The 11,256-nt window shown below is 41.9% G+C and overlaps 1 protein-coding gene and 1 non-coding gene across 3 annotated transcripts; one reads left to right on the top strand and one right to left on the bottom strand.

Moving 5' to 3' along the window:
* Window positions 1-440: 440 nt before the first annotated feature.
* Window positions 441-512, top strand: Trnaa-ugc (transfer RNA alanine (anticodon UGC)). Its single transcript has one exon. It is a non-coding gene; the product is annotated as a tRNA-Ala (tRNA).
* Window positions 513-4,130: 3,618 nt separating this feature from the next.
* LOC130686562 (tyrosine-protein phosphatase 69D-like) lies at window positions 4,131-10,117 on the bottom strand. 2 transcript variants are annotated; one of them, XM_057509679.2, is made up of 9 exons: window positions 9,932-10,117; window positions 9,539-9,687; window positions 8,175-9,478; window positions 7,374-8,105; window positions 6,820-7,306; window positions 6,259-6,737; window positions 5,779-6,195; window positions 4,805-5,716; window positions 4,131-4,724 (listed from the first exon to the last, which is right to left on the bottom strand). In XM_057509679.2, exons 2-8 carry the CDS (start codon window positions 9,660-9,662, stop codon window positions 4,847-4,849), a joined length of 4,413 nt encoding a protein of 1,470 aa, XP_057365662.1. In that variant the 5' UTR covers window positions 9,663-9,687; window positions 9,932-10,117; the 3' UTR covers window positions 4,131-4,724; window positions 4,805-4,846. The 2 variants fall into 2 exon arrangements, with proteins under 2 accessions (XP_057365662.1, XP_057365661.1); XM_057509678.2 differs by having other exon boundaries at window positions 4,131-5,716.
* Window positions 10,118-11,256: the final 1,139 nt, after the last annotated feature.

The raw sequence follows: 11,256 nt of genomic DNA on the forward strand, positions 1-11,256 counted from the left end.
TTCGTTTCGTGTACAGTACGCCAGCCATAAAGAAGTTTGGGCCGCCATGAAAACCATGCGACCGGACGCAGGAATCAATTTCGCGATTTTTGAAAAACACTGCCTAAACTACTTGTCCCCCGCAAGTAGTTAAGGCAGTCGTGGCGCAAACAGGTCGTTATTTCGTTAGCAAACTGGACGTATTAAAAAATAGGGTTCATTATTTATTTCACTGTTAATCTAAATTTCTCGCGGAAATTCCAAAAAAGCCCTTTTCTTTGCATTTTATTTTTTCGGCTAACCGATTTTTTATTTAACGTATCCCAAAGTCGGTAAAGTAAAATTATCACGCCCGCCCCCATCTATGGTTGTTCATCATATTTCACTAAAACTAACTGGATGGAAGTGAGGTTCAAAAATTGACGATCAATATATTATGAGTGATGTGGTTAAATTACAAAGGGGTGGTAACTCAGTGGTAGAGTGCTCGCTTTGCATGCGAGAAGTCCAGAGTTCAATCCTCTGCCACTCCATTTTGACATATATATTATAATACTTTTAACGTAAAATTAATTGCACCACAAACTTTACGGCCCTCTAACGTCAAATAAGTTTAATGTACCACAAACTGAGCTAAAACACAGTAAAGGACATCGACAGTAGAACACTTCCTTGTTTCTCAGTCATGGAACGGCCACTGCGAGAACGTACGTGATGTGAAGTGATGAACTCTTATGAATGCTTGCAACACTTCCCCCGTAAACGCAACAATTTCACTGCGATTTTCAAAGGTTTTTACCTAGAATTAACCTACCAGAGCTCATTCTTCTACGAAATTTCAAATTCGATTGAAGCAAAGTTTCTCGTTTGGCAATCGAACCAACCTGAGAGGTGTGTGCATAGATTTTGTTTTCTTCTGACGCCGGCGCTTTTTTTTTTCTATGAACACACTGTTATCGTATATGACCTTGCCACTCTTTTTGAAAGGGTTATGACGAAAATTGCAACTCTTTCATTTTCCTTACTGACTATCCCGCCCGCAAGTTCGCAAGGCACCGATAAAGAGCAACCGAGGCACCAAACGCGAATTGATTTGGAACGGTAAAACCCATTAGTTGAGAGCAGATTGTGTTGTAGCTTCAAAAGGACTCTTTGTCGGACGCTTTTTGCCGGAAGCTTCGCCTTCTGTCTCGTTTTATTCTAAATTTTTTTTATTATGCCGCAATTCAAGCGACTAGGATTCATCCTGCGTATCGTGGCTCATTGGACTTATTCTCGTTTCCACCTTCGCCATGGCATTATTAGTTTCAACCGATGCAAAAATAATTGACTATTTTCTTATATGCGTAGTGTGAGATTTTAAGACGATTCGGTTTTCGCATTCGTAATGCTAAAATGATTCTAACAATGTCAATGTGAAAACAATCTTCGACTGTAAGATAGTATTGCAATTTATGATCAAATTACCAAAACAATGGTTTATTAGTGCAGTTATCTTTTATTTAATTATTGAACATCGAAATTATTTATTTTATTCACTTTGTATTTTCTTTAATGACTCTTGCTGCCTTGCCCAGTCAAGTTACACTGTTTTAATCTCTATTAGCCTTCCCTTGTTTTCCTTACGAGATCCGGCAGTTGACAGATGAGATACAATTTGTAATCAAACCGATTCAGATAATCAAAATCGTAAACGTGCCAGCATCCTTGAACAGTTTGTCCTTCACGGAAGTCTTTGACGATCAAAAAAAGACGATCTCTGATACAACCTGTGTTCTTGGTGGCGTCTCTTTCCTGCCGGTCAGCCTCGCGAATCATTTCGTTATAGTATTCGATTGGCCCACAGAAATTTTCGTACTCACTCGTATTGTTGGCATTCCGGTCGATATACGTTCGAATCTGTAGGTCTTCAATGTCCAGTAGGGTTTTTGTATCATCGGCCCAGTGAACTTCGGTTGGATTCTCGGATGAAACATTAAAATAGCCACCGCTCCAGATAAGTGTTCGTCTTTGTGGGTCCCCATTGTCTTCTCCGAATATCTCAAAGGTATGACGCTCCACGATTTTGTTGATCTCAGTATCACGAGCTAACGTAACAGGGGACAGCATTTGAGCTCCAGGAGCGAAGTTTTGACAGGTCTCAACGGCAACTCGATAGGAACCTCGGCCGGAAAAAATAGCAAATTCGTTTGCCAATACTTCGTTATTTGCCTCCTGCCGAAAATCTCCCATGACCTTACGTTCAAACCTAAAAGGAAGGCTGGTTGTTGAAATTTGGCAAACAAAGTTGAATTCGAGATGTTCGGTTTCGTAAATCAGTGAGCTATATAGTTGCCAGCAGCCGTTTTTAGGTGACCGATAGTCTTTGACTACGTAAATCAGAGGATTAGTGATTGCGCCTTTCTCCTTTAGTTCAGCCATTGAAATTCGAAGAATTTTGCTTGCCTGACTGGGATTGCAGAAATTTTGGTGCCATTCGGATACACTGGTATCATCTATCCAGCGCATTCGATTTATTCCGTCAAGCTCCAAGTCTATGTATCCACCAGTCCATAATTGCTTTCTGAATCCAGTGAAGATATTATCGTCGTCAGCAAATAACTGGTCATACAGGCCCTCGATACGCTTGTCAAACAATTTTTCCTGTTTTTCAGACTGTATGGTCGTCAGATTGCCACCTCCACCAGGCAGAGATGCACACACCTGCTGAGCTTTCGAAAAGGACATTCGGTTGGCATAGAAATAATATCTATAGTTGGGTGAAATTTGCAGGTCTTCTGCTAAGAAAGTATGACCCACTGTACGGTTTGCAATGCAACGCAGAGGCACCGTGTTATGGCTCGATGTTGTTTCTAGTTCTTTTCCCACTGTAGAATCATTGAAGAAGAAAACTCCGATAACAATGAGTGCAATCAGGACCAGCACGCTGCAAAATACGCCGATAGTTATTCTCCGATTCCATTCAGGATGATTCCTCAGACGAGAGCGATGATGGACTCCATCCTGATACACATAGCTTTTACTTGGACGATGTGTAGGCTTACTGAGAATTATTTCTTCGACCATTCTGTTCAGGAGTGGTGTGCAGTGTTAGCAATGAATAGGAAATGCCTCATATATGTCGAAATGAATGTCCGAGTGCGTAATAATTTCAGAATTTTTCAGGCTTTTTTCATTTGAGAAAACCAACCAACTAAAAAGCTGATGTCTTCGTTAAAATCAATATTGACAACAGATTATAACCCTCGAAGTTCATTCACTATAAATGGCTTTCGAATATTCATAAGAAACATATGGTTTTGGTTGTTGACAACTGCTAGCGAAACATTTCATCATTGCTAGAAAAAAGCGGGGATTTTCCTGGTCCCACAAGAGTAAAAACCCGCAAAGGATACACACGTAAAATAACATACTGCATGAAATTTACAATTGCCTTAGAATGCAACTACTTCTGTGAAATTACTAGTTATTACTTCAACCGAAAATTTTGTTAAGCCATTAATTAACTGTAGCTCAATACGTCTTACGTATCCAATCAAGTCAAGTTGCTCAGCAGCGCCTCTAGCAAGAGCAATGGGAAACTCAGGCTATAGCGGGATTTTAAACAAGAAAATGTAAACGTACATGTTATTTGAAGTTTAACTGCGAGATCGTCTAACAAAAAAATTGATGAAATCAGACGGAGAAATTATAACATTTCATGTAGGTACTTAATAGTGAGCAGTTACCAATTAAATTTGGACGTGGATGCAGTCAGAAGAAAAACATCAAGACCACGTTATGTTAAATGACAATTTATTGTACGATCTCATTCGAGTTTGTTCCGCGCGGGACACGATCCATCTCATTTTGACTTCTTCCGGCCCTTCCTGAAATAAAGTGACTGGGTTTAGGCCAAAATCATCATGTTACAACATTTTTCAGAATAAAGATGTCTGTAGGGGGTAAAGGGAGAGCAGATGTTGGCGAAATGTTCTTCTGGGAGTACTGCACGAAACACGCCATTAGATAATAGCTAAAGAATTCACGAAAAGTTACAGGCTAGTCTAAATCAATTTACCGGTCGTGTTAATTGATTAGGGTAAAAAAAATTACGAGATAGAGAAGAGATGTCGTAGGGGATAGTAACACTGAGGCAAAGCATCGTCGTTGAGCAACACACAAGATAAATGTGACAAGCGCGTACACGTAATAGAAATGGTTTTTAAATCAAAATATGAACGTTGGTCATCACTTCTAAACCAGAAACACTGCAATTAAAATCGTACACTATTATTACGAAAGAAAAGCTACGTGACATCCACTTGAAATAGAAATGACGCGGTCGGGTTAGCTTTCGATATTGTCGCTAACAATTGCACCAGAAAATGATTCTGGTATACGTTTCATTTCCTTTCGTTTTCAACTGTCTCATCCAACACACGTACACACAAAAAAATAAACAAAAATGAAAGGAAAGAAAAAAGAAAAACGAGATTACGAAGTGGTGCAAGGTCAGAAGTCCAATAATAGCGACAATGTTTGGAAAATGACGAGACAAACAGAGGAAGAAATTGAAAAAAAAATGAGACTGGAGAGCACTGACGCGTTAAAGTTGGCAATGTACAAAGGGGCGAGGGATGTGTACACTGGCACATTTGAATGGAGAGGCAGTGGCTTATGAAATACATGGAAATGATAAGGGATAGATGACTACACTCTCTTATACTAATGCACTTTTCGGTAGTTTGGCCAATCCGATGTGCCTGCAGCAGACTTGTCTTTTTAGTTCATCAATATTTTGTAACTTTTTCTTACTAATTGGTAACTTAAAAATTGCAGATACCTCTTTCAAGGATGGAGCCTACAACACAGATGGCCATATGGTTCATAAATAATTGGCCAAGGCGTCGTACAGGAAGGCATACTGCATTGGGTACTCCACCATACGAGCCCTTTGCGAGCGCAGTTTTCTGACTGTACTGAAAACATCGACGTATTCTTCTGTTTTAGCTTGTTCGATCAGAATGCATAAGGCGGCCATAATTGAGCTACGAACGCTGCCAGTGCTGCAATGGATGCAGGCCGATCCGGGCTGGAGTTGTCGTGCACGGGCAGCAATGGCTTCGGACGCAACAGTTACAAAATGGCAGATCTGCTGGGGTGGCGGAACTGAGTCATCTTCCACACCGTTCGTACAGTGTCCCCAGCCGATGTACTGAATTTGCGTTGTCCGGATCTCTTCGCGAGTCTTGGTACTACGAATAACAAAGTCACGCTGGATATAGCCCGGCAATGTGACTGTTGAAACGTGTTTGACAACGATATGATCGTGAGTGGCTTCTTGATCATCATCAGGCCAATATTGTGGGCAGCAGGAAGTATCTGACGCATCCCCCATTTCTGACAGCATGACTATGACTACAATATTGTGCTCCAGCACCATTCTCCAGAAATCGCGCTGGGTCGATTCCATTGGATCTTGTGTCAGAATGAAACACTCAGAGTTGTCGTACCCTTCAACGAACGAGGCGTTAATATAAGTCGAGTAATCTCTTCCTGCTACTGGCGTTAAGATGACACGATTTCGATCAAAAGGAATGGCTGTTTCATAGCGATTCTTGATTCGGTTTTCTTCTGATGACGCTACACTCATCGGTTTTCGATCATCGAATGGCTGTTCAAGCCTATCAAACTCCTCTTCGAGTAGGGATTTAGTTCGGCCTTCCGTTTTCATTCGCAAGTTAATCAGCGTATTCTGGTATAAGATACAGAAATCGTTTATAAGCTACAACTTGATTAAATGGTGCGAAGACATACCTGAAAACTTGCTACGGCAATCTCCGTATTCCCAAATTGCACCCATTCCATGAGCGTCCGGTATACAAAAATGTATTGCCGAAGCGATTGGACCAAAAAATTACGCTGATGACGGAGATCGCACACCGTGTTCAATACAGAAATAGCGCCTTCTTCCTCGATCTGCTGAATCAAATGATCGATGGCCACTAAAGTACCCGTTCGACCTACGCCGGCGCTACAATGGATTAAGATGGGTCCACGGTCAGTGCTGTAATCTTCATTCAAGCGGCGGAGAAAGCGTAGAATTCCAGTGGCATGCTCTGGTGCCTGGAAATCCTTCCAGACTAGGTAATGGTATTGGAAAACAGGGCGAACTTCGCGTTCCATAATGCCCAATTCAGGATCAGTTGGAGTGCCAGCTTTGGGTCGTGAAACCTGATAGAAAAATTATCGATTAGAACAATCCGTACGCATATGGCAAGTTAGAAAATGACAAACCTGAAGCTCTCTCACAACGTATTCTGAATAGCGTTTTTCTTTGACATGGATCACACGGATATCGCCGAAAGTCTTGTCCCCTCTAGGACTTTTAAGTGTACCGATCACCGTTTGTTGTTGGATGTCGACCGTGCTGCCATTAGACGGCGAGTGCGTGGTGCCGCCATTCGATTGCGTTTCAGCCACTGGATCAACATAAAGCGGTTCGGGAGTAGAGGCATTTCTTGATGGGTCAGGATCTGGCCAATACTGAAAGCACTTTGTTTTATTGTACTCTTCTACGTTGGTAAGCATGACGATAATTTCTACACGTTGTTCCCATGCCATGCGCCAGAAGTCAAACACGGTTCCTTCCATTGGACCTTGTGCACAAACAAACTTCTTTCGCTCTTTGTAACCCATGACGAAGTTTGCGTTAATATATTCGGACTGCGAATCTCCGTTAATGGTGTTCAACTTTACTCGTGTCTGGTCATATGCTAGTATTTTAAAAATAGTTAAAAAGTTAGAGCTTTCCGTTCAGCAGAATTCATGTGATCGACAAATATATGCAGTGCTTACCTTTGATATCAGGATAGCGATTTTTGGGCATGTTCTCTCTAGTATCTGAAGCTCGAGTAGTCCGATCAACGAAACGCTCGGGTAAAAGTTCGTATTCGTGTTGAAACCCGTAATCAGCATTCTGGTGGCGCTCAATAAATGCTTGAAGTATTTCTTGTTTCGGTATAGGGGCGGCGGAAGTGCTCGGTGGTGATACGAGTAAATGGCGGCCATCCCGGAACCGACTCCATAAATGACGGCACGAGCTACTCAATGACATTTCTACTCCTTCGCTTTGAGCGACATGTTTGGAGTAACGACGCAAGAAGAAGAGACTGCTGACAATCAACAACAAGACAAATGCCAGCCCGCACAAAATTCCCAACGCAACCATAAGCACAACAGAGCGGTCGGCTGCTTGGTAAGACGGGATCGGTTTCGGCGTCATGGGTGCCGCATACTGGCTGTAGACGCTTTCAACCTGTCCACGAATATTCGGGGAAAATAGCTGCAAAAATTTCAAATAGCCTAACGTTAGCGCACGTTGATATTGTAATGGCAAAAAATTTGCGTACCCGAACAAACAAGGTATAGTTGCTCTCTGGAACCAAGACTCCATCGTCGGACAGCACCTCAAGGTTGATCATATTAGAAGGCGAATCTCGGGATGAGCTCCTTTCAACACGATCCAATTTGTCTTCGTCATCTAGTTCTTCTAATTGGATGTCTGCTTCAGAAATCTTCGGCCATTGAATGACAGAGCATGATTTGCACGGTGGATTCCTTTTATCGATGCGACTGCCATCACCCAAAGAAACATGGTCAGATGGAAGCCGATCGTAATCAAACAGTTCGGCTATATATGCTCCAGCTCCCTGCCTATGAACTTCTTCGTATGTCGATAGCGGCAGAAGATGCGGCTCTGGCAGCGAAGTAAGTAGCTTGCCCTCCAACATTTTAACTAGCACAACAGAGTAGCAGCAAATGGGGCCTTTTCTCTGTGATATCTTGGGAAGGCTAGTCCGTAAACCCCACCTCTCAGCCCTTTGGTACCGCGTCAACGAAAGCCCACCAAAGTTTTCTTTATCAGGTATGGAAGGTGGCATTTGGCACGTGGCGTGTGATGCCTCCCCATGTTGTACTCTTGTTTCAGCTTTTACTTGGACACTGAAGTTTGTATTAGGTGGAATGTCATCAAAGAGTGCAGTAAATTTCGTGCCATCCACGTTCTGAGTCATGGGACCAAAGTCGTCCCGTTGCTGTTGATTTAGCTCGTTCAAGTAGTGTGCAACTCCGCGTAAACTTACCTGAAAAAAAAATACGACTTCTCGTTAGCGTGAAAAAAAACTAGTTATATCCACTTTAGACGAACAGACCGAAAAACGGATAATTTGTCCATTTGGGTGCGCTGGAGCTTCCCAAGTGACGGTAACGAAGTATCGATTTCCATTTCGGTCACACAACATCTTCACGTTACGGGGTGGCGAAGGCTCCCCATCGATAGTATTGCCCTTGACGGGCACAGAGAAGTTTCCACAATGACCAGTGTACCGATGACATGCTTTGACCTTGAATAAGTACATGGTAGCCGGTTTCAGATTTGTGAAGAGATGGACTGGCGAACCATCTGCTGCTGGTATTCGAATGATTGTCTCTTTGCCTCCTTCAGTATCTTTGTAGGATGACACATAATGTCCGATGAGATGGCGAATTTCCTCTGGTGGTGCAGTCCAACCGAGAGTGAACGAATTCGATGTTGAGCCTTTAATGTCAACAACGGGGATGTACTCGGCTTCTGCGGATAGGGTCCTAACCGCCTCTTTATATTTATCAGGATGACTTCTACCCATCACGTTTTCTGCTTCGATTTGGATACGGTACGCTACGTCGGGCTCGAGATCACTGATTACCAGACTTGTTGCCGATACGTTTGGCGCAACACGACTATACTGCCAGTTGTTTTCGCCTTCCTTCATATATTTGATATGATAACTTCGTATCGGAAGATTTCCGTTGTTTAGAGTCCAATTAAGGTAGATGCTACCATTGCCTACTCCTAAAGCAAAATCGATTTCCACTTCAGGCTTAGTTTGGACGAAAAGAGGTACGGGCTTGCTTTCCATTCCGGCTTTGTTGGTAGCATGGCATACGTAAGTGCCATTATCAGAACGCCCGACATTGTCAAATTCTATCTTGGATGACACCGACGTTCCCTCTTGCAGGTGGGTTACAGTAAGTTTCTGCGAACTTGATTTAATTTCAACTCCATTGAAAGTCCACGATATGTTGGGTGCCGGATATCCATTAGCCGAGCAATATAAAGAAGCAAACGAGCTAACGTTCACCGTTGCATCTTTTGTCAGATTGATCTTCGGAATAACTGGAAAGAGTATTTGGGCACTTTTTTCAGATTTTTGCACACCATTCTGGTCTCTCTCAATTGAAACCCTGCATGTTAAGTTTCCAAAATTGGAGATGTCACAGGGCAACATCAAGTAATATATGGCAGATCCATTAAAGTCTTCAGTTGATTTCCAACGTTCTTCATTCACTTCTTTTCCATTGAGTAACCAAGTTGCTTTGATTCCACTTGTTTCATGGTGTTGGGCAAATTTAGCTTCACATGTCACAGTTAGTGGGCAATCACTGGAAAATTTGAGGTTTTCCACGATCAAGCAGTCTGCAGGAAAAAAAAATTTATCTATTATATCTAATGAAAAGAGGTTGGAAAGGAACTCACCTGCGGAACAAATAATTCCAGCAATGACTATGAAAACGACAGAACAGGAAAGCCATTTTGAGATTTCTGAATGTTTATTTAGTGTCAGAAAAGATGATTTCATTCTAGTCTTGATTTTTCCCATATTTTCAGCAGCTTCAATCAGCTAGGTAGCTGACCAAGTCACTCCTGCATAGCAACAACAAAATCAATGGTCAGAATCACATAAAAACTATCAAAAATTTACACTATGATTGATCAAGAAGAAACAATAGACATCAATTTTACTTTTTCACCGGCTTTCCAGTTCTAAGCCGACTATGTACAAGTTGAGTTCAGGTGGATTCAAGACTATAGAGGACAAGCTAAGCAGCTAATGTCATTAAAGAGCGGCGGAACAAATAAGAATGGGAGGCAAATCAGAGAACAACTTACGTGACAATATTTAGTACTTCAAATGCGGGCACAATCATCAAATGTCAAAACTGTTTCATTTGATGCTGACGATTATCACACAATTCTTGCTAGAGGGAGAAGCAAAAACGCAAAAAAACGAAATAAATTGAGGACGCCATGGCAAGAGTTAGCCACCTAGCGATCAAACACGAAAGGCTGTTTCTGCCAAATTCCAGCCGGCTTTTTTCAGCAACCGCCACTGTTGTGTGTTTATTAATACAATGTAATACATTCCTTATTTGCATTTACTGCGACGCAGTTGCTACATCTTGGGCGATATTATTCGGCATCCCACTCGTCCAGATGGATGTTTAAAGACCTTGGACCTTGAATGGCCATTGTGTTTATGTCTCTACCTTTTTTCCGCTATTAGGCCGTCCACACTGCCATATTGGCATGTTTGCGTCTTCATGCACGTAAAACAAATCGTCACAAAAATCACATAAATTTTTTCCCGACACACTGGGAAAATCTGCGTTTGAGTGTTATTAAACCAAACCGTAAGCTCCACACCGAATACAAAATGCAAGTTTGCAAGAAAAGTATAGATTCGTCGTTTCAGCATCACGGAAAGATGACAAGAATCTGTGATTCGAAATTTCTTCTACCTGAGAATGACAAAATTTTATCTGCGTTCTTAACAACATCTACAACCATTTCACGCATTTTACTGATGAGGTCATAATTCTGATAATATAGTCTGTAAACATTTTATGAAAAAAAAAAGAGGTAAATTCTCAAACAGTATAACAAATCCTCGGGTAGTTATGTAAAAGCTAATGATGGGAGCGCCTTCACAGTTTAATCACGAATTGCGTGGTTGCAGTCTAGTAGAGGATAATGACATAGAATTATTCCACGATCACCGGATCATTTTACAACGATTTCAAGAAGACATGTAGCTATAGAAAGTCTGGCGGGAAGACAATTTATGAAGATTGCTTAATGTTTCTGAAACCGCAGCTTGATGTTGGATCTCTTTAAGTTAACGCATGTTTTCTCAATTGAATAGCTCGTCTGAGAGACCGATGCGCTATACTGTCATTTGTATACATTCGCACTGTGATGAGTGTGATCCTTCAACATCCCCAGCAGCGGGCTGTAACTGTGTTCGGAACTAGAAAGGCACATGGCTGCCACCCTTCTTCCCGTCATTTTGCAGATTGAACAAACAAAATTCGAAGACGGAAACCACAGCCCGCATGGCCTCTGATGTTTATCAAGAAACGTGTAGCCTGCGTCCAATCTGTGAATGTTTACGCAATTTGTCTCGAAATGGTGTG

Source organism: Daphnia carinata, chromosome 2 (genome assembly GCF_022539665.2).
Source record: "Daphnia carinata strain CSIRO-1 chromosome 2, CSIRO_AGI_Dcar_HiC_V3, whole genome shotgun sequence".
NCBI lineage: Eukaryota > Metazoa > Arthropoda > Branchiopoda > Diplostraca > Daphniidae > Daphnia > Daphnia carinata.

Bases quoted from the DNA above. Each gene is read 5' to 3' on its own strand.
- LOC130686562 (XM_057509679.2), bottom strand. From the start codon at position 9,662: ATGGGAAAAATCAAGACTAGAATGAAATCATCTTTTCTGACACTAAAT. The intron at 8,106-8,174 runs GTCTGTTCGTCT...TTTTTTTTTCAG, and splicing joins GACAAATTATCCGTTTTTCG to GTAAGTTTACGCGGAGTTGC. The intron at 6,738-6,819 runs GTAAGCACTGCA...TTAAAATACTAG, and splicing joins TCGCTATCCTGATATCAAAG to CATATGACCAGACACGAGTA.